General features: G+C 42.2%; 1 protein-coding gene across 1 annotated transcript in view; it reads left to right on the forward strand.

Annotated features, from left to right (window-relative positions):
• Positions 1-17,002, forward strand: part of WDR1 (WD repeat domain 1) — a 30,767-nt gene extending 13,765 nt beyond the window's left edge. The window contains exons 4-15 of the mRNA XM_054999273.1: positions 93-240; positions 1,763-1,943; positions 3,350-3,427; positions 4,990-5,070; positions 6,523-6,756; positions 7,716-7,803; positions 9,078-9,234; positions 12,859-12,946; positions 14,043-14,153; positions 14,820-14,993; positions 15,525-15,669; positions 16,323-17,002. Of these exons, the coding sequence (XP_054855248.1) occupies positions 93-240; positions 1,763-1,943; positions 3,350-3,427; positions 4,990-5,070; positions 6,523-6,756; positions 7,716-7,803; positions 9,078-9,234; positions 12,859-12,946; positions 14,043-14,153; positions 14,820-14,993; positions 15,525-15,669; positions 16,323-16,432 (1,595 nt within the window). The 3' untranslated portion in view covers positions 16,433-17,002. The remainder of the gene's footprint in view (positions 1-92; positions 241-1,762; positions 1,944-3,349; positions 3,428-4,989; positions 5,071-6,522; positions 6,757-7,715; positions 7,804-9,077; positions 9,235-12,858; positions 12,947-14,042; positions 14,154-14,819; positions 14,994-15,524; positions 15,670-16,322) is intronic.
• Positions 17,003-23,711: the final 6,709 nt, after the last annotated feature.

Raw genomic sequence — 23,711 nt, forward strand, 5'->3', positions numbered from 1 at the left:
TTAGGACAGGAATATCTATCTGAATGCAGTTGGGGGGGGGGGGTTGCAAAGCTTTGTTCTTACTAGAACTGTGACCTTCTGTGTTGTGACAGACGTCTCCGGAAAGCTCAGAATCTGGGATACCACACAGAAGGAACACCTCCTGAAATATGAATATCAGCCATTTGCAGGAAGAATCAAAGATATTGCTTGGACCGAAGACAGCAAGAGGATCGCTGCTGTTGGGGAAGGAAGGGAGAAGTGAGTAGAGAATCCAAGGATCTGTGAAAAGTCTCTTTAAAATCTCGGAGGAAAACTGCAGCTCTGCTGTTCATTTAGACTTCCAGCTTCACTGTGGATAAGCTGATCATTTAACAGCTAGAGATCTTTTAATAGTACATATCCTTGGAAACAAAGGCCCCGTTGACAAAGAACCCACTCTTAAATGATACCAAGCAGTGTTGGTGGCATTTTGTGTTTTAATTGTCTCCTACTATTTTACCCTTCACCATGATAAAGGACTGCTCAAGGTACATGCACAAACCCCCAGAGTTAAGGTGCCCTCAAAAACAATTCCTCCCACTGAAATCCTAAAATACTACTTAAATATCCCCCCATGGATAGTTGGCGTATGAACTCTGTCAAATTGTGTGCATGCTTTGTGTTTCCATATTATGCGTTGCAGACTAAAATTGCAGTGTAAAAAATCCTTCTAATTGAAGACTGAGTTGGAGATGAATGCTTCAAGGGAGAGAATCTCTCTAAATAAACACAGGATGTGCCAGTATGGTGTGTACTTGACTGTGAAATGTACCTCTTAGTGGGCAATACCCTGCTTTAGGCTGGAGGAAGTTCCCCTGCTTAAGGCTCCTTCTTCTGGCTTAAGTGGCTCTCCCATTGAAGGAAGGCTTCAGATTTTGCTTAATGAAGTGGTAGGAGATAAGCTATCATCTTTAAACCTGGCTCTCCATTTTGAACCCAGTCTGGTTACTAAAGACTGCTGATGTGGTTTAGGTTGTTGTAAGTCTAAAACTTGAAAAGATCTGTACCGAAGCGGAACTGGCAGCATCCGTGCTGGTCTAAGGTTCATCTGCTTCCGGAACGCTAACCCTGCATGTGGTGCCCTGTGCTATGGCTGCTGCAGATCTGTTTTGCTCGCAGTGTGCAGAGCATAGAGGTACAAAAACAGCATGCATTTCAGGCTCCCTATTAATTAATCTTGCATAAGAGAGAGGCTTCTCTAAACCAACTGAAAAGGTAGGAATTCTTTACCACACGCTTTCCAATATTGCACTCTGTCATTTGGACACAATAAATTCACATTTCTCAAGTTTATCTTGATAATCCAAACAGCATTCCTTTCAGAAGCAATTGTTTGCTGGAGCATAAATCGAACGCTTGCAAACCATCTCCCTTTCTCTTGCATGGCATGTGTGTGTGTGTGTGTTGGCATGAACGTTTCAAGTCTTTTAAGACTGAATTCCGATGACTGGTAGTATAAGTCAGCAGATCAATCTACTACAGTATTTAATTTCAGATGATTGCTTGTTCATGTCTGAATTCCTGCAGCAAGTGTCCTATTTTTGTTACAGTTTGGATTGTGCCTAACAGAAAAGGCTTTCAAATGCCCCCGGGAGCCAGGCTGAAATCACATGAGATTAACTGGGTGACCTAATTTCCATTGTTTAAGAAGATTCAACATGCTGACTGTGCTCAAGGAGCTGAACCCCATGCTTAGCTCACCTTTGTTTTACATGGCTTGCGTCTGTTTCTCTTTCAATAGATTTGGAGCGGTCTTCCTTTGGGATACCGGTTCTTCAGTAGGCGAGATCACCGGCCACAACAAAGTGATCAATAGCGTGGATATTAAGCAGACAAGGCCTTACCGCCTAGCAACTGGCAGCGACGACAACTGTGCTGCATTCTTTGAAGGACCACCATTCAAATTCAAGTTTACAATAAGTGTTAGTTCTCATTTCTGCTTACCTGCCTGTAGTCTTTGTTGCCTGGAAATCCAGTCTCATGCGCACACACACGCATGGGAAGGTACAGTTCCTTTAGTTGAAGCCCCCCCAACCCACCTTGGAGTGCCATTCTAGAGAGCCCCCCCCCAGTTCTGGAGGAGGTGCAGGGACTACTGTTAAAGGTGGGAGCTCCAAAGCAGACGCCATGTGTGCAGTTTGAGTTAATTTGCGTTTTGGGGGGCTATACATCATTGTACTGACTTTAGATAAGCAATCCTGATTTGCCTGGCTGGAGGGAGACGTAAGACTTTTAATATTTGCCACTGTTGTCCTTGCAAATATTTACAAAAATTCTTTAGCGCATTTGGGTACTGAAAACCTCAGAGGCTTCAGTTCTTCCCAGAAAGTTTACAGATCTAATCTCAGGTAGTTTCAACTGCCTGTGTCTTGCACTTTAAAAGATTGTCTTACTCTAATTCGGATTTCTGTTGCTATCCAAATCTGTTTTGCTTACACAGAATTCTGGCAAAATAAAATTCTCTGAAGTGAGATATTCTGGCAGACTTCTAAAATATTTACATCGTCCAAGAGTGTGAAAGTATAATTATATTTAAAGTTGGCTTTAATCCATAAACTCTGCACTCTTCTGTGGAGCTGTGACGGTTTCCTACATAAAGCTTATGTTTAGTAATAAGTCTGAATCACAGCCGTCTGTCTGTAAGAAGTCATGCTCAGATAGGGTCCTGTGGAGCCCTGTGCATACAGGCCCCTGATTGACTATGAAATTCAGCATGTGGCAGGCAAGTGGAACCAGGAGCAAAGTGCCCAAGAACAACTTTGATCCTCCACTGTGCGCAGGACAAAGCCACTTCTGCATAAGGTTTTTGTGCCGTTGCAATTTCATCTCTAGTTCAGCCACGTGCATACTTCTGAAGAACTGGAAATGCAAGCAGTAACATTTCCAGAAAACTCTGTTATCCCTGTTGGAAAGGGATGTGCATTCTTGAGTCAGATTTTAGGATTAACACGTAGGCCTCAGATGATGAAGGCAACTGCTTTCTATAGTGTGTGCGTAACTGCTTCATAACTGGTTATCTGAATTTTCTTTTTTAAATACTGTTTGTGTTCCACAGAAATACAAATGCTGCTAATTACAAACAGCCCCGTTTCCCAGACGTAGTGTTCATTCTTGCATTTTTGTAATAAATTGTCCTGTTCTTTTCTTTGCTAGTTGTAACTACCACCACCCATGATTATTGCAGAAAGGACTCTTAGTGTGTTTGGGGAGGGAGGTGTTAGAATCCCTTGCACAGTCTACAGCAGACTGAAGGTAGACCACAGCAAGTAGAAATTTTCTGGAGTCATTTACCTGGGAAATGAGATTCTTACATACTTTTCCCTTACAGGACCACAGCCGTTTTGTTAACTGTGTGAGGTTTTCTCCAGATGGAAATAGGCTTGCTACAGCCAGCGCAGATGGCCAGGTAAAAAAAGGAGCCGTTCCTGACAATAAGATGCAAGTAGTGGAGGATGCAGTGGGTGGAGCCTATTAGAAATGGGCACAAACCGGAATATGAACCAAAAAAACTCACGAACCGTCCTGGTTCGTGGTTTGCAATCCAGTGGTTTGTGGAAGCTCATTTCCACAAACTGGTCTACTAGTTCATTTGGTTCATTGGTTCATTTTAAACATCAGTGCTCCTTTCCGTGCTGCTGCACAGCGGCAGGGAAAGGGGCATTTAAACCCGTGGATCATTTAAACCCGTGGATCAGCTGCTTATCGGGGAGATCCTCGACAAGCAGCTGATCATTTAAGCAATGAAGCTTGGCTGCCCAGCCAGGAGTTCCTGGCCAGCTAGCCAAGCCCCACCCACAGTTTAAATGGCCATTTTCCGAGTGGCAGGGCATGACTTCCTCTGCTCACTTGCAGAGCAGCAAACTAGGGATTGCCATGGAATGATTTAGTAGTTGTGGTTTTGTGGCTGGGCTGGCTAAAGTCACTGGTTTCACTGTTCATATCTTTCTTGACTTTAAGGTGCAATCCGAAACAGAGTTACACCCTTCTGAATCCACTGAAAACAGTGGCCTAAGAATGACGTGACTCTGCTTAGAATGTCAGTGTGAAAGAACTTAGCAGGGCACTGTCCAGCTCTTCATGGCTGCGGGAAAGAGTAGTGTCCACTGTAGCAAGAGCTGTAAAAGTTGGATCCTTTATTTAAAACATGATCCAGTTAAAAGAATAATCATTTCAAAAGTAGAGAGGATGTACTTCTGTGTAAATACTAGAAAAAATGCCTCCGGTGGAGATAGATCAAGATGAGTAGCCATGTTTGGCTGTAGCAGTAGAAAAGAGCAAGAGTCCAGCAGCACCTATAAGACTAACAAAACTTTGTGGGAGGGTGTGAGCTTTTGTGAGCCACAGCTCACTTCTTCAGATATGGTATCTGAAGGCCCAGCTTACTTCTTTAGATACGGTATCTGAAGAAGTGAGCTGTGGCTCACAAAAGCTCATATCCTCTCACAAATTTTGTTATTCTTATAGGTACTACTGGGCTCTTGCTCTTTTCTACTACTAGAAAAAAGATTCTTGTCTTCGAATATATCCCCAAGAGTTCATAGTGACCCTCATCAGCTCCAGGTTTTAATCTTTATGGCCCTAGGCCTTTGCATGCATATATCTGTATTTCTTTGAATGCTTGGGTATCTTGTCTGGAGAACATGCAAATGAATGCAAAACTTACAATGGAATAAAGGAACCCAGTAGCACCTTTAAAGGCTGATGAAATTCTTCTCTGGACTTAGTGTTTTCTAATGTCTTTAGTAGCTTTTCAGAAATGTTTTGTCCGAACAGCTGTTTGAAGCTTTCAGAAGGTGACTGTTCTCCCCGTATCTGAAAGACTAGCCACAGAAGAGCCTCTCGCACAAAGGGAAAGTTCTGCTGTTCACTGAAAGGCTCCATAGGATCCAACTCAGTTTCTTCAAAGTAATATATATTTAGGGCTACAAAACATTTTACTAACTGGTGTCTGTCTCATATTTTTTAAAGATTTTTATTTATGATGGGAAAACTGGAGAAAAAATAAGTGCTCTCGGTGGAAGTAAAGCACATGATGGGGGAATTTATGCAGTAAGTGTCTTTTTCTGTGTGTTCTCCTCAAACTGTTGTATTACCTTGCCTATTTCCCTTTGTGTGTGTGTATTTTGATCCTGTGAATCTGCTTTTGCTGTAACTGCACAAACACTGCCTTGCTCTATCACACTATTAAAACTGTGTGTTATGCTTGGTTGGGCATGATAGAGATACACAGCTAATGGACAGGAATTAAATTTGATTCTGAAAAAAACTAGTCGAAAATGGAATTGATTTCAAATCTTTGATTAGGGAGCCTGATTTCTTTTATTCTTAAAAAAATGTACATCAGTACATAGAAATACCTGAGCACTAGGCATGATCTCAAGAGACAACATCTTTGCAGATTTATGTTCTTGGTGTTTCTTTACAGAATTTGTGACTTAAGATGATGCTCTTACCAGTGAAAACTACTTATTCACTTACAATTTTAAGTAGATGAAAATGTACTTTCAGCTCAAGTTTGTGCTTGTTTACACATGTGTTGGGTGAGACTCCTGTATGAGTCACTGTGCCCTCCAAATACTTAAATTGACAACAGCTCTAATTTATATTGTAAAGCCGTTTCTTTCCAGTAGGAAGAAATGGAGGCGCTCGTTATGTTTCTGTTCTAGATTTTGTAGCTGTGTTGGGTATTTGTAAAGTGGGTGCCCAAAGCAGCTTCCAGCATCATTCTCACCTTCATTTTATTGTCGCAACAACACCTTTGCGAGGTAGCTTAGGCTGAGAATGAGTGGCTGGCCCAAGATCACCCATGCCAGAGTACAAGCATCCCATAACCAAAAAGACACCAAACTCCATTTAAAAAAAAACTGGTTCCTCCAGCACAGGAAAGTATCTGTGGCACCAAAAAATTCTGACCCACTTTCTCCACAGTAGATGGGCCACCGAGGAATAAGGTGTTGACCCTCCTAGATACATAGGGTGTGGCTATGCCGGGCTCTTCAGCAGTGTGGTACCTTTGGATGCCATACCTTTCCTGATGCCTGCTGAGTGCTTTTTAGGAAGTGGGTGGGGCACATGCCCAACTGGGCTTCTGATTGACCATTGGAGATGTAATTGGGTGTGCAGATTTTTTTAAAGTTGCTTTGGCAGCATCTGTCAGCATAGTACAAGAATCTTCACTGAAGATTCTGTGTGTAAACAAGAAAATACTTTTAAAAATATATTCATTTTAAAGATACATTCTGTTAAGCAGAGCTTCTGCCTGAAATGTTGGAAGATTTACTATTAGAGAATGAGGTTATGCAGAACTCTAACATTTTGTGGTTGGCTTCGTCTCCTGCAGTGGCTATTTTGTGTCTGTCTTCACCGCCTGCAGTAGCCATTTTAGAGTTGCACCTGCCACTCTCTGTGTCAGAATTCCAAGGTGCCCACAGCCTGAAAAAGGTTTGGGACCCCTGGGCTGTAACCTTTAAGTCTTTCCTCCTCTCTCTCCCCCCCTCACAGATAAGCTGGAGTCCAGATGGCAGTCAGCTTCTTTCTGCTTCTGGGGATAAAACCGCAAAGATTTGGGATGTTGGTGCCAATAGCATAGTGAATACCTTTAATATGGGGTCAAATGTTCTGGACCAGCAGCTGGGCTGCCTGTGGCAAAAAGACCACCTGTTGACGCTCTCCCTTTCCGGCTACATCAACTACCTGGACAAGAACAACCCCGATAAACCCCTTCGCGTCATAAAGGTCTGTTGACTTACTGAGCATGTTCTTTCCTGTGCACCAATACATATTGTTCATTTTCTCCAAGTCCGTTCGAGGGCAATTAAAGAATTGTTTTCATAGTGATGGCTTGAACTATATAACTGACACCTCGTGATACAAACGAGAAGACAATGTAGTTGACTTCATAAAAGATGACTTGGTTGTGTGCTGCTTTTGTAAACCAGTTTCAAATTATATTTCCTAACCTGGGAGAGGGAGGAAAATGTTTGTGATAAAACAACACTGGGGTGAAAAGAGCTTTTTACATCAGTTTGTTCCCAAAATAAGAGACGTTATAAAGTTATGTTGCTTGCCTGAATATTTTAGAAATGTTTCAGGCAGTGCCTAAGGTCCAGAGAACCATGCAGTGAATTCTGCATGTCAAGCCCTAAAGACCCTTGAACTGTATTTCTTAAACTTCACTGCCACCCTGCCCCCAGGCACCTTTTGGAAGTGATGGGATGTTCAGGTAAAGCTTGAGGCGCATCATAGGGGAGGGAGGGGGCTTACATTTGGCTTGCAGAACTTGTAGGCCAGGTGTTTGGATCCTGGCCAGTGCTTGAACCCCCACTGGCTCATTACCATTCTGCCTGGTAGCCTGTCTATTCTCAGCTGATGGTGTTTTATCTTCTTCCCACATGCCCATCTTCAAGCTACTGTTTACACCCTGGGGGAAAGCGTGTAGCTACTTATTTGAGACTATGTCCCCCTGCAATCTGGGCAAATGGGGGGGGGGACAGGCTAGAATGGGGAAGTGCGAGAAGGAAAGGGTTACACACTTCCAGTTGTGCTTCTTCCACTTAATCCAAGCCTCGTTCACCGCTGCTTTGGTTTGTGGGTCTCCTGCGTTGCATATGGCTTGTCCCTAAATTAACAGCAAGAAACGTCTTATTTCTTTTTTTAAAAGACTAACACTTTGCAACAATTGTCTTCTTTTGCAGGGTCACAGTAAATCTATACAGTGTCTTACGGTACATAGAAATGGGGGGAAATCCTATATTTATTCTGGAAGTCATGATGGACATATTAATATCCTTTGAATGGCCAACTGATTTTTGTGCATATAGAATATAGTACTGGAAATCTGTGTCTTCTCTGTCTTAAAAGTGTTATGACCATAAATCTCTAACTACCTAATCGAGGGGGCTGTTCTCAGTATTCTTGATGCTGCCACTGGATTGACTGACTGTCCTGTCGGAGCACAGTGGTTTGCTGCTGTGATTCCAGTTTGTTGGATTTTAGGATGCTTCTTTCCGTGACAAGCTCCAGGGATTTGCTCAAGATAGCATCCCCAAGGTGTCTTATGAAAACTCAAATGGAATTTGTTGGGTAGTTAGGCCTTGGAAATATTTTATGCCTTGTCTGGAAAATCAGGTGTACTAAGACTGAGTTGTGCCTCTTGTTCTGTGAACCTGCTAATGCTTTGCTTGTCTAGTGATGCAAATGATATGCCCATAAATTGGTTTTCAACAGAGTGGAAAAACAAAATAATGGTTAGAGTGGGTTTTGTGAGCAGTGCCAAGGGCTAAGTTGAAAGACTGTGTGTGTGTGTGTGTGTGTGTGTGTGTGTGTGTGTGTGTTGTGTGTGTGTTGTGTGTGTGTTGTGTGTGTGTTGTGTGTGTGTTGTGTGTTGTGTGTTGTGTGTTGTGTGTTAGTTAATGCAGGGAAATGTGGAAGCATCCACCAGAGACTGGAGGGGAAGATAAAGGGCTCCATATTTTTTCTTCTATAGGTAGGGAAGCAGGTGAGGTATCTTTCTGTAGCTGTGTTCCAGTCTGTGCACTTCTTGAAGATACCCAAAGAGGGATGACATTTCTCATCATATCTTGTCGCATTTGGCTGGAAGTTCCTTTGCAATCCTGAGCTTCTCTAGCCCTAAGTATCTACTAGGCCACTTCTAAGTATGTTTGCCTGAAATAAGGTTCCTTTTACAGTTGTAAATGTACATAACATGACTGTGTTTAGAAAAGCACAAAATCTTTGTCCCATTTTCCTTCTATTGTTTTTTAGGGGGGTTAAATTCAGGGCTCGTTTAGAGGGGGAACGCACTGGAACGCCATTCCGGTCGTTCACCCAAGTCAGGTGGCCCCGCCCACCTGACTTTAAAACATTTTGGGCCGTTTAGGCCTCGATTGGGGCTAGGTCTGGCAGCAGCCTAATCCTGGCCATTTTGGCTGGATCAAGGGGTGTGGCATATGCTAATGAGTTCCTGCAGTTCTTTTTCTACAAAATGAGCCCTGGTTAAATTAATGTCTAAACTGGCGTGGTCTGTGGAGTAAATATTTCCTTAATATTTTGCTCACATTATTGGGATTCTGAGACGGGTGAAAATGATAGTTTTTTGGGGAAGGGACACACCAACCAGGTTTCTCGCATGGTGGTGGACGAATCGGACCAGTTAATCAGCTGCAGCATGGATGATACTGTGCGTTACACTAGCCTTATCAAAAAAGACTACAGGTAAGTGTTTGTTCACCTCTTACCTATATTGTTTACAATAACTGTGTTATGAAAATGACCCTTTCTCCTGCTTTCATACACGTTGGATAGTGTACTTTCAGTGCACTTTTACAGTCATTTTACAATCATCTCTCTAGGCCCTTTAAAATACAATATCTGGCAATCCCATAACACAAGCACAATTCTTTTACTAGCCAGCAGTGCCCTTAACTGATGATCAGACGTTTGCGTTCTCGCTTTTTTCTGTGTTTTATCCACTTTGCAGTGCTCTGTAGCATCCATTGTTCTCTTTATGGGGTGTGCCGAAATGATTATTTTTTAATTAAATTTTATTGAGAATTTTTTAAAACCAAAAGATAAAAAGCTAACAAAAGATTAAAAAGGAAAAGAAGATAGAAATACAAAGCTAAAGAAAAGATAGAAAAGAATATAAAAAATATTAAGGGACCTGATTTTCTCTGTGACAATAACAGGTACAGCCATAAGCTTAACACTTGCTCTGATTACAAAAAATAAGGCTCTTCTTTTTCAGTTATGCAATTTCTCTTTCCCCCTACCCCTAATGATCAAATCACAAATCATCAGTTCATTTTTTTCCATTTCGTGCAAAAGGTCTATAAGGTATTTCTAGTTAGCCATAAATGTAGATAAGGTCTTTTATCAAAGAAGTATAGCCATCTCTGCAAGTTCCATCATCCTTACCAACCATTCCTCTGTTGTCACTAGGACATCAGTTACTGCTTATTAGAAAAGGATGTGACCAACAAACCTGTTTAATTGGTAAATGGCTGACACTGCTACCTGACGTCACAAGCAAGAAGTATTTTTAATGCAAGTTTGTGTATAGTCATTCAACAGGTATATCACTGCATCCACAGCCGATTAATCCATAAAGTGCATATACCTATACTTTATATCTGTAAAGTGCATATATGCACTGTATAGATTAACCAGCTGTTGAATGACTACACAAACTTGCATTAAAAATACTTTTATTATAGATCTTGATAATGCAAATTCTGCCTTAGGTAGGCTTCATGGTATTGTTTTTGTTAGACTTCCTTATCTGTGATACTCTCATACCCCTATCTGCCAGTCACAAGCAGTGAGCGGTTGCATAGCAGGAGGAAGTCCTTCAAAACGTCCCCCGAGCTCCTTTGAACTAGGACTGATCACAGAGTCCTCAAAGCCATTGAGGCAGTAGATCTCAGTCCTGCCTGGTCTTATCTCCTCTTTTGAAGTTCTCCAGCTGCATCTTCAAAATCTGGGGAGAGGGAATGGGCCTGGACTTTGTCCTGTCCTGCACTTTCAACCTTCTGAATACTTTTAATGAGGAGGTCAGGAAAGCCCCCATTCATGGTTGGTTTTCTGCAAACAGTGCAAAACCAAATTATTCAGAAAGGCTTTTTATTAGATAGGAGGGCTGTATTGTAGGGAGGAGGTCTCAGATGCTTCGCTGATGAATTAGGGACCATAGATTTCACCACCCTGTTGCCTTATACACCATCTGTTGCCTTAAGCATGTGCTTCTATGTGTGTACTTCAAGTATAATTTTACTGAGTAGTTATATGTGATCTAATGTCAGAGTTGCCTGTGTTCTGTTTTAGCATTTCTTCAACTCTGTATTGTATTCTTGCTAATGCTATGTCTTTGCAAACTTTTTATTTATTTACCCTGTGGCATTGTTTATGGAAATGCCCTTGATATTGACTGTACCGATCTCGCACTGTGTAGTCCGCCTTGAGTCTCAGTGAGAAAGGCGGACTATAAATGACACAAATTAAATAAGTAGGTTTTAGCACTCTTTCTCCTATAGATACTAACGCTGTATATCTATATCTATCTATCTGTCTAATACATGTGTACATGTGTGTGTGTATATATACTAGAATGCTCCCTCCGTAAACTCCTCTTTTCAAGAAGATAATTTTAAATGAGATGCTTTGGTTTAGTGGCTTTTTCCACAAATCATGTTCCTTCAGCTGCTATCTAAGGAGTCTTGTCTGTTAGGCTGAAAGGGCCTCAGTGGTAATTTCCAAAAGGGGTTCCAGTGCAGCAAAAGAAAAAGCAATCAAAGTAAAAAATCTTTTTGCATGCAAGCTTCCCTGGCTTATAAACTCTCTAAATCCATAGTGGATTCCTTCATGAAAAGTGTGGAGCTGCATAATGTGTACCAAATCTAAAATCTCTCCCTGTTGTCAAGACAACAATGTACTTCATGAACGATTTGAATATAAGACTTGACAGCACAGGTGTTCACTGTGTCAAATGCTGAAATGGATTGAACAAAATAAGCAAGCGCGTAAGGGCAGTTAACATTTTTTGTAAGAGAGAAGGAATCCGTAATCCCTTTTGAGACCTTAGTGTACGCAATTAAATGTTTTTTTCAGTTCTTGTTCTACCACGTTCCATTTCTCCACATGAAATGAGTCTCTTTAATGTTATTGGGGTAGCCAGGAAAGTTAGTATTCACTCACTAGTGTGTTTGTATTAGTTCCGTTTTTTTGTTGTGTGTCTTTTCAACCTTTTAAACAGAAATTGGTCCGGCCAGTATAGGCTGTTGCTCAGTATGGTTGAGGAAGGTGGTAGATACCACTACATGGTAAGAAGAGAGAGAAACATTTGTAGACTTGCAGTGTAAGGCCCTTCACTGTTGTGGATTTGGTAGGCTCTGTGTTGACTGTAGATGGCAGTATGGACGTCACTTAGTTACAAATTAAATGGTTATCTAGTGCTTTGGAGGAAGCCAACTGCTCACTAAACTGAAATCCCTGACATCTGGCCTCAGGAGTTCCATAATTTGCAGTTTTGAAAGAGAATAATTTCATAATTTGAAAGAGAATAATACACATTCAAGTTTCAAGTAACCTTGAAAAACACTTAGAAGATGAGTTACCAGCCATGAGCAGTGAAGAAATAAAGGCCATAACTACACCTGGAACAATGTTTACAAACCAAACCCCACAAACTCCCCGTGTTATGTACAGCTTAGTCCCCTGCATATTTATTTTTAAATAGAAAGGTGAGAGTCTAAATCTTTAATAACAAAGAAGTAAAGGTACTGCAGGAAGTAAGTGACTGAGAGAATATCCTTTAAATGACAATGGCCTGAGAGAAACAGTAGTTGGAAGGCTCATGAGAGACTACCACTCAACGTGAGTCTGCTTCCTGGCTACCCGATAACTAGAATTCCAGAGTTTCTGCAGCAAACCTAAGCGTCAAAGACCTGTTTGAGGGTAGATGAACAGCCAGGGCTGGACGGGCAGAACAGGAGCAACGACTGAACCATCAAGGGACTCAAAAAGTAGTCTTCAAGCACATCAGTTCCAGAGAACAGGCAGAATATTGGGTAGCAGAGGAAAACAGGTGCAAAAAGTTCAGTTGCATGAACCAAGGGCCACAATTTCTGCTCTAAATATAAAATCTGATGGAAGAAATGTCTATAATTTCAAGGTGAAGATTCCACCAGTAAGGTTGCCTTCAAAACTTCCTTTGTCACACACAAAAATCCCTGTCATCAAATGAACTTAAGATGGGTGCTGATAGGATTCTGAGCCATAATCATTGAAGATGGTGACAATTGAATTAGGACTTGTAAAAATGTTCTTCTTTTTCCTTTTCAGTGGCCAGGATGTTATAAAAATGGATGTTCAGCCAAAATGTATAGCAGTTGGACCTGGTGGATATGCTGTGGTCATATGCATTGGAGAAGTGCGTATTGGAGCAATTGATTGTGCTGTAATTTTGAACCAGAATACCAATTTTGAATGTTAAATCTAGGAAATTTTACCATTTTCCTGGATTTTTCTTCACAGTCCTTTAAATGAGATTTGATAACTGTTGCCCAGCCGGATAGACTGCTGGGCTGTTTATCAGATTACCCAAATGCATCATGCTTGCTTTAAGGTGCCATGCAATGTGAAGGCAATGGCTGGGAGCCTACACAGCACCGTTAGAAGCACACTAAGCTGAGAGATTCCCCGGCAGAAGTCCTGTTAAGACTGCTGTTCTTCTGTAGCTCAGTGGGGTGTGTATAGGAGAGGTTTGCAGTGAATCAAGTCCATTCAAGGCCAGCCTATGCAATTGCCTTGGGCACCAGAGGTAGAGGATCAGTAACCAGCCCAGCTGCAGCATCGAGGTCTGCCCGCAGGAGGTGTCTGAGCCTCAGTGGACAGAGAGCTTGGCGCTTGCTCCCTGTTCTCCTGTTGGGGGGCTGGGGAGGGCCTCCATCCGCCTCACCTGACCATGGAGGTAGGCAGTGGTTTTCTACTTTTCCTAGCATGGGGAGAGGGGAGGGAATCCTAGACTGGGGTACCCAAATTCTTGGGCCAGCCTTGAATCCCTTCTTTTGCTGATTTTAGGTGCCAGGGAATACAGAAGCAAGGAGTGCTAGGGACACCTGCTTGATTTTTTCCCTGAGTCCCTTGGACTGTGCTATGCTCATACGCTGAGAGCTTGAGTGCTTACATCTTATTCTTGTTAATAAGATGATTTAAGACTTAATCTTGTGCATCTGCACCGCTTTCCACCAACAGCAGTCACTCATGGCTGGCAGTGTTTATGAAAATCAACCCCTGTTGAAGAGCTGATCTGGTGGGTTTTTCCTGCTTCTTCTTGCCTTCCTCACAGAGTGGCAATGGAGCAGGAAAGATCCGTATGATCAGGGATACCCCTGCATCTGGTGTGCATGTGATGTAAATTCCGGTCACGGATCTCTTGGTGGTAATTGGAGCAGGTGGCTCTTGCAGACCACTTCCTCGACTAGTCAGTCGCTCATTGTGCCTTGACCGTTGCTGTGCAATTTCAGATTGTCTTGATGAAGGATAAGAAGAAGTGTTTTGTCATCGATAACCCTGGCTTTGAACCAGAAGTTGTAGCAGTTCACCCTGGAGGTGGGACAGCAGCAATTGGAGCGACGGTAAGAACTTTATTTTTCTCGTAAAAACACCGTTGGCTGATTATTAATCTCATTGTAGCTACTGCTCAGTATGGCAGCGAATGGGGAAACAAGCACTCGTTTAATGTAAAGGACTTCCAAGTGCTGTCTTCACAGCCTCTCGTATTCCTAAACAGGGCTTTTTTTCTGGGAAAAGAGGTGGTGGAACTCAGTGAGTTGCCCTTGGAGAAAATGGTCACATGGCTGGTGGCCCCCGCCCCCTGATCTCCAGACAGAGGGGAGTTTAGATTGCCCTCCGCGCCACTGAGTGGCGCGGAGGGTAATCTAAACTCCCCTCTGTCTAGAGATCAGGGGGCGGGGCCACCAGCCATGTGACCATTTTCAAGAGGTTCCAGAACTCCGTTCCACCGCATTCCAGCTGAAAAAAAGCCCTGTTCCTAAGTCAGTTAAGCTGTCGGAATTTTTTACCCATGCTTGGCTTGCCCTTCTAGTGAATGGCCAGCGGCCATTGATTGACCTTAATAGCCCCTGGTGTTTAAAAAGCCCTTAATCTTGATTTTTGTTCGTCTTTGCAATAAGGTACAAACTACTTCTGAGTACAGGCTGGAAAACTTTTTAAAGCATTGACACTACAAGGTCTGAGCCGTGTTGTGCTGAATAGGACTTTACCTATATTTCATTTTCCAGGATGGAAATGTGTACTTGTACACAATCCAGGGCTCTTCTTTAAAAAGAGAGGAGAAGACTTTGGAAGCAAAAGGGCCTGTGACTGATCTGGCATACTCTCACGATGGTGCCTTCCTCGCCGTGACAGATGCCAGTAAGGCGGTCACAGTGTTTAGTGTTGCTGATGGCTATGCGGTAAGGACCGTTCCGACATCTCCATATAAAATGTTCTGCTTTCATTTCTTGAGTATAATCATTTACAGCCTCTTCCCCCCCCCCAAAAAAGTGAATTAAAAACAGTTGATGTTACTTTGTTTAATTTCTGTTTCAAATCAGCTTTTAATTAAAGGCAGTTCTAAGGAGGCAGCAAGCTGATCCCAGTTTGGAGATGCCTGCATTTCTAGCAAGTGGCCAGTAGAAGGAGCACTGTTATGCTGCTAGGTTTATGCACTGCTGTGCCCCCCCCCCCCAATTACTGCAGGGCTTGGACGGGCGAGTAGCATCCACTCCTGCCCTTAGTGGAAAATACTTCTATAATAAAATAAAATGCCACCCATGGGGGGCTTGCCTTGGCTTCATATTTGACTGTGCTTGCATAATGGGTCACATGACCGACCAGTCATGGGAACAGCATGCTAAACATATTAAATATTAAGAATAGAAGTCAGGAACTGCTTGTTAAAAATCGCATTTCTTACGCTTTTTTTGTTTGCGCCTTCTAAATAGGAACACGACATCTTCTATGGACACCATGCAAAAATAGTTTGCATTGCCTGGTCACCGGACAATGAACATTTTGCTTCTGGGGGTATGGATATGATGGTGTACGTTTGGACACTGAGTGACCCAGAGACTAGAGTCAAGATACCAGGTAATCCCATGCCCCTTTTAAACAGGGATTTGCTTTTGAGAAAACAGTATTGGCCCCAATTTGGTAAGAGTCCTCAATCAAGAGTACCTAACTATAGGCTTGATACAGAAATACGAGTTTTGGAGAGAGGAAAGTGTAGCTCTGAAGAAAGAGCTGATAATTAGCAACTTCTAAATTAGGTTCTTGAACTAGTGCTTAACCGAGAGTACTCGAGGTAGAACTCTCCTTTCTCAGCACATCAAGAGGAGGTCTGGGGGCAGTGGTCCTTGATGGAGTCCCCCGTTTTGTTCCTTCACTGACTCCTGCCTTATGACATGATCACTTGTTTCTAGACCGGGCATTCCTAGAATTTCGTGCCTTGCTTTCAAGTTTCTTGCTCTTCCCTACCATTTCTGCTCCCAGCAGAAGCAGAAACCTGCATAGAAACAAGGAGAAAGCGCAGGGAGCTACATGCCGGGAAGATTGGCATGCAAGACCTTGGCTAGAAATATTCTGGCCCAGGTATATGAGACAAGAAAGAGGTGGTGGTGGGAGGAGTGGTATGCGCACACACATGCCTGAAAAGAGGTGGTGGTGAAATGCACTTTCATCCAGAGTAAGCCCGGCTACTGCTCTTACCTTATCTGCCTGACTCCCTCCCTTTTTTCTATCAGATGCCCACAGGTTACACCACGTTAGCAGCTTGGCATGGCTGGATGAACATACCTTGGTCACAACATCACATGATGCATCTGTCAAAGAGTGGACCATTTCCTACAAATGAATTGGGAGATCTTCATCAGGGAGTAGAACTACTGGAGTGAAACATAGCATTTCTCTTTCTTAAAAATAAAACGATTAAATCTGAAATGACCTCTGGGGTCCTATAGCATATTCTCATATCTTTGCAGAGGGTGTTCATGTCTATAACTTAAATGACCTTCAAAAGCTTTAGTCGGTAACAGTTTGCACATGTGAAGCACTTAAATTATGTCTGGAGCTTATAAAAAAAACCTTTTGTGTGCTGAACATTCCAGGAGCTGACAGCCTAGCAGGTCAGCATAGAAGACTTAAAACTGGTTTGGTTCCTTATTTTGTAATAAAACACACACACACACACACACACTTGCACGTGATATTGTACAGCATGAGAGAATTCTCATTTTTTTCTAATTGCAGAACATTTCTGTACTAACAGTCATAGTAAAAATACTAGTTGTCATCCCAAAACCGATCAAGTGGTGTGCAGCTTACTGTATATTGATTATGTTGCTTGTCTGTAATGCACCAAACTCTTTTCTCCACCAGATGACAAAACGGGGTACATCATAATAATAAACTTTCCTGTATTTCATGTTCAGATTTGTGGTTATTTTAAGTTGGATATGTGGGGGTGGGGCACGTATTTTGATTTTCTTTCAGAATTTGAAGTTTACAGGAAGAGGTCGTGTCGAGGCTTTTTAAAAAGATGCCTTCATTACCTTTTGAACAAATGAGAAAGAATCATGATGATTTTGCTGTCAGGGAAATGCTGCTTCTAAATATGCTTTAAATATACTTGTTTCTTAAAGAGAACTATGTTGATGTAAGAAAATTTACAGTAATTATAAAAAAAACACCTGTTTTCTCGTACAGGAATTAAAGTGAAATAAAAGTATTATTGTGAGTGGAGCTCCTCATTACAATGCAGAGCAACCTAAAACAGTGAAATATTTGTACTTAAATACTTGTACTTAAATATTTGTACTCTATTTTTAATAGCTTTTTATTAGTTTTCTCATAGGAATAGGGGAGGACAAGGGAAAGGGTAGGGAGAGAATATCCAGTATATATCATAGAGTCTGCTTGAGTTAGAATTCTATGTCCTCTCATCATAACACTTCATCAAGCATTTAACTGTGATTATTAATAATACATTACAGTGGTGTCTTCATATAGTTACTACATTCAAGTCAGTATATTTGTTTTTTGTCCATTCATAAAATGGTGTCCATGGGGCTGCAAAATCTTCTTCTGTTTGTCCTTTCATTAATGAAGTTAGTTTGTCCATTTCTGCATTTTCCATTATCTTCGCTTTCAATTATTCTTCTCAGGGTATTACTGCTTTTTTCCAGAAGGATGCCAACAGAGTTCTTGCTGCCATTACTCCATGGATTATAAAATATTTCTGATCTTTTCCAATTTCCTCTGGTACACAATTTAACAAAAGTATCTCAGGTTTAAAAGGGATTGTACATTGTAAAATTTGTTGTAACAGGTTATGCACCATTATCCAGAATTTGTGGACTTCTTTACATGTCCACCACATACTTGTAATCTAAAGGGCTATACCCCCACCAGTGCTTCTGTATCCATTGGTCTCCTGGTTAAGGCTTGCTTCCACCGTTATCCCCAACTTCAAAAACCAAATCACAACAAGTGAATTTGTTCATATTCTTAAACAGGAATAAAATCTTTTATCCTTTGTATAATGAAGTAAAAATTGTCCACCAACTGAAATATCCACCCAAGGGGGTGGAGTAGTATATCTAATGGCGTCTACTTGAACTATTGGAAGTGTCTCGCAGACTTCTAGAAACGAAGTTCTCCTATAACTCTATTTGTTTTGCGCCCTTCTTGCTACATAGTTAAATGGTATGGCTGGCTGTTAAATGTTGGGGCTTTCTAAACAGGCTTCACACACACACTTCTTGGAATGGAGGGTACCTTTGTGATGTACGTTTCCAAGCACTTGTATGTCACATTTTTAGATGGACTCATAAGGTGTAAGACAACGTGTCAGGTTAACTGTTTTGCTCAATACCTGCTACACGCACACTTAAATTTTAATTTTAATTTAATGCAAATAGATGGATACTTAAAAATGGAACTTTCAAGAGCATTTGCATAGCATCATTTTGAAAGCGTTGTTTGATTTCATGGTAACTCTGGCATGTGTGCAGAGAAAAGAAGTTTGAAGTTCTGCCCAAATAGCCCAGCATAGCCCAGGCTTGTCAGAGCTTAGAAGCTTAAACAGGGTCAGCCACAGCCAGAACTTGGATGGGAGACCACCAAAGAAGACAGGGTTTGCTTTGTGCCATGGCAAACCGTCTCTTGCCTGAAATGCCCCATGGATAAGGTTGCCGTAAGTCAGTTGCGACTTAAGGACATGTTTTTCTTCAACTTCAGGTAAAATGAGTTGCTGGTGTGTTGCTGATCCTGCATGGAACAGCCTCTGTAACGGAAGATTTTCAGATGCTGTTGACTTTTCCAGTTCATTGGTCATGTGATGATAGCAGCAGGTTTGATAAGTGCAACTGTGCATAAAGGGTGGGTAGTGGTGTTGGTCTGTAGTAGAACAGCAAGATATCAATGGCTGTATTGTGGCTATTTCTCTGGAAAAGACAATTATGTTAGGAAAAGTGGAAGGCAGTAGGAAAAGAGGAAGACCTAAAATGAAATGGCTTGACTTTCTAAAACAAGCCATGTCCTCCAGTTTGCAGGATCTGAGCAAGTTGTTAATGATAGGAAGTTTGGGAGGTCTTTTTTTCATAGGGTTGCCATAAGTCAGAGGCACCTTGATGGCACATAGCACACACACCATAGTGCTTCAGTATGTTTATATGCCAGTGCAAATAACTTCCATGTGCAAGGAACTTGGCTGAACATCTTTACATGTTTAGAAGTGGTCGAGCAACGGAGGGGGAGGCACTGACGCTACACCAAACTAGGGAAGGCAATCTGTCCAGGCTCACCAGTGCTAACGAACCAGATGGTCTACTCTAGAGGCTCATTTGGATGGTGAAGAAGCAGGTAATCTCTGCCCCTCTGAGCTTTTGTGGCTTGAGATTGCTGTCACCACTGCTTGAGGCCACATGGGCAGCCTAGGCATCTTGAAGAAATTTATTCCATCCACCACGAAAAACTAGTGGACTGAAAATGGAACTGGCCAAGTTGTATACAAATGGCAGAATTTTACAATGACTAGGAAAGCATTCAAAAACTGACAACTGTTCAGCGCATGTGTAGACATTTCTGTAGGCGTTACAGCCACCCAGGGGGTCTGTGTATGTGTAGGTGTTTTGAGGGGGCAATTCCCACAACAACTCCCTTGGCCCACTCTGCCTTTGGTTTCTGCAACCACCAAATTAATTCCAGCCGCCTTTCACCAGCAATTTGGGCACCGCTGGGCTGCGAGTACATTCAAGGGTAGAGATGTCCTTGGTTTCCCCACTCCCTCTTTTTCCTATTTGCTCCTAACCCAATCGGGAGTGTATATGTGAGTGTGAACAAACACATAAGTGTGCAGGAAGAATTTTGACCCTATATCCTCTCTTGAAAGAGAAAGATCTTTATGTACTACCACACAGATTCACGAGAGAGTATGTAAAACCTAGAGAAAAAAACATCCCAACACAAAAACTATTGCAGAGCTAAGAAAACGTTCTAGCTGGGCTATCTGAGAGTCAATGTTACCAGTCATTGGAACGGGTGCAAACTCCTGGGACCATAGGAAACGGAGGCAAACACCCCCCTATCCCTCCCTGCTCATGGTCCATGTCAAATACACACAAAACAGGGTGTTCAAATCTTTTAACCCTTTCTGCCAAAGGCTGGATTTCCCCTTTCCAATCCTGAGGTTTGGAAGCGATGCCCTGTTGCCACCTGGCAATCCTCCCTCCAATCACTTTTGGATGCATGGGCTGCCTGTGCCTCTGGCTTTATTGCCCAGCACAGGTTACACAAATTGCCATTCATCTTGCCCTCTTGACAGATGGGACAAATGGTTATTTCAAGACAGGAAAACCATCTCACTTCAGCAGGCAGTTAAAGCAGTTTTATGGCTCCTCTCCTTGGGAAAACTGTTATCCCAAAGATCTGACTTCCAGGTATACTTCATGCTGTCTTCTACCCTTCATTCACTACAGCAAGTATGCTGTACAATGTCATAGAGCAGCCGTTTTCTCTATGGGAACTGATCTCTGTGGCCTTGTAGATCAGTCGTCATTCTGTGATATCCAGCCACTGCCTAGAGGTTCAACCTGACAATATAATACAAGGGCAACACAATATAACAGTCAATGTAACAAATTTTATATATTAAGAAATAAATTAAGTCCAAAGAGTAAACAAGACATTGAAGCCAGTCCCCACACGGGAGACACAGGCAGCAATAGTCAGTGCAACGAAGCAACGTTATAAGGGGCAACATAAGTGCCTGGTCAGGCGCTCTGGTTTTGTAGGCGCTCTGTCGCCACGATAGAGATTCTAGGTGTTTTGCTGTTAGTAAGTACTTCTGTTTGTGGTTATTTACTTTGTTAAATTGCCTTATCGCTATGTGACTGAGTCGTAGGGGTCCTGGTACCCCGTTTGAATTTGGACACCTGCAGAGAAAAAAAACAAAGGAATAAGATTTAAAGTCTACGTCTTCAAACAAGATTTTCAGAGACTCCTACTGCACTTACGTTGCACCTTATAACGTTGCTTCGTTGTACTGACTATTGCTGCCTGTGTCTCCCCTGTGGAGACTTGCTTCAATGTCTTGTTTACTCTTTGGATTTAATTTACTTCTTGATATATAAAAAAAAAGTTTCATTGACTGTTATATTGTGTTGCCCTTGTGTTATATTATCAGGTTGAGTTGTTTGAGGGCTGCTCCATGGGCTGTTGTGTACCACCTAGAGGTTGGCAACCCTAACAGACCCTTTACTCTTCATTATTCTGGTTTCTATCACTGTCCTCAGTTTCCAGAGAAAGGTCAGTGCCTGACAGAAAAGTTATACAGCTATAATAATTAGCTAGAATAATTACCCCTGAATAGAGCCAGTTTGGTGTAGTGGTTAAGAGTGTGGGACTCTAATCTGGAGAACCGGGTTCAATTCCCCACTTCTCTGAAGCCAGCTGGGTGACTTTGCGTCAGTCACAGCTTCTAGGAGCTCTCTCAGCCCCACCCACCTCACAGGGTGATTATTGTTGTGGGGATAATAATGACATACTTTGTAAACTGCTCTGAGTGGGCATTAAGTTGTCCTGAAGGGCGGTATATAAATCGAATGTTGTTGTTGTTCTGATTAGCTATGCTGTGCTCCCTGTTTTCTCAGAGGCTTTTGCAAAGCTCTTTTGATTCTGTTATGAGCATGAGGCCCTGTTGGTGTGAGCCACTCTATTAATCCAGAACACTTTGCCTGGTATACTTGCAAGTAGGGCCATGGAGATTGAGAGGAGGGAATAGAACAGAGACCCAGGCTTCATTCTTTCTCACCCTCCTATCCAAAATAGGTAGCATGCCTGCCCTACAAGGGAATGACAAAGGCACGCACTTTGCTGGTACTAGTGGGTACACAGTTCTAGCTATGAGGGGGTAGAATATTAGACAACACCAAAACATTGACTATTTCCTCCTCTTCCCAGATACACCAAGCCAGACAAGAAACACGAGACAGTAAAGATGAAGATTAAGACAACCTCCCTGTGTGAAAGATCCAGAGGAGTTAGCCGTGTTAGTCTGTAGTGGCAAAATCAAAAAGAGTCCAGTAGCACCTTTAAGACTAACCAACTTTATTGTAGCATAAGCTTTCGAGAATCACAGTTCTCTTCGTCAGATGCATGGAGGGCAAGAAGAAACTGGTCAGACATAGAGGAGGGGGGAGGGAGGAGTAGATGCAAAGAGCTGCTTCTGATATGGAGATCAGTTTGTTTCTGTAAAGGAAATCAGTTACTTCTGATAATGAGATAACCATTAAAAGGTACACCTTAGATCTGCAGTTACGTGTTTTTGGAAGGGGGGGTGCCAGTTTGTAAGACAAAGAGAACCCGCTAAGGAGGGCAGATCTCGGTTACCTCCCTATCCCTTTCCTATCAGATCTGAATACCGATCTTATGGTCAAAAAGGAGGGAGAGTCCACTGCAAGCTGGCCTTGCCCTCTTTGTGGGGACCATTCCACACAGAATGAGGCTGGCTTGAAACTTCTCTGGACTCCGATGGATCCCCACAAAGCATTGCTGATCATTGTCTCCTTTGCAGCTTCAGGACCAGTACGCTGTGGTGGGGGGATGGATGTTGCTGTGCCACGTCATGGCATACCTCCTATTTGCTCCACTCTTTTCCATACTGGAACGAAGTGCATCCTATTCTGAGTGGCACTGTAGCTGAGTTCACAGGGCTAAGAGCGGCTATGGGGCAGTGGTTAGAGTATCAGATGAGGACTGGGGAAGCGCTGGTTGGAAGCTTGGCCCTCGCATAGAAGATGACCGTCTTTTTCTCCCGGATGCCCATAGCCAGTCACACCCCCAGCCTATCCTGCGAAATGGCTGTGAGGATGAAAGATCCAGGTATGTTGTTATGAACGCCTTGGAGGAGGGTGAGATGAAAGAGATTGGTGAATTGGATAGCCCCGCTATCCGCCTCCCACTGTCCCTGGTGGGGTGCAGATAATGTCAAATTATTACTAAATTAATACATGTTTTTTTCTTAGGATTTCAGAAGCTCTTCAGGAGTCAGATCTGTCTACAAAGAAGCTTTTGGACTAAAATTTTGCAGTTGAGCTTAAAGCAAATGCAAGCTATATAGAATTTTTTTAAATAAAGTTTATTTGAAAAGAGAAATAGAAAGGACAATAGAAAGTACAGAATAGAAAGCGCTACATTTAAGCTACAACAGAAAAGTATATTCAAAATATGTGACAACACAACTAGCATATGTAACAGTTCTCTCTCCTTGATTGCTTATACCTAAACTTTAATGTCAGTGTCAACTATTGACAAACTATATGGAATTAAAAGATTTCCACTCTTTTCCTGACTGTTGTGTTTATCTTACTTCTCTCATCAGACATTTAACAGTATGAATTAAAAGTCTATGAATTGGCTCCTTGCACACCAACTATCTGGCCATTTAACTAGCCTAACTTAATTTATTATATTGGATTTTTTTAGTCTGATCTCCCCACCAGGCGGGCTCAGGGCAGAGTACAACATTTCAGTTTACATAAATACAGTTAAAAAACAGATAAAACAGTATACAAAAAACCATTAAAACAGTATACAAATAACATTAAATACAAAAAACATTAAAACAACTTTAT

Source organism: Eublepharis macularius, chromosome 15, assembly GCF_028583425.1.
Source record: "Eublepharis macularius isolate TG4126 chromosome 15, MPM_Emac_v1.0, whole genome shotgun sequence".
Classification (NCBI taxonomy): Eukaryota; Metazoa; Chordata; class Lepidosauria; order Squamata; family Eublepharidae; genus Eublepharis; species Eublepharis macularius.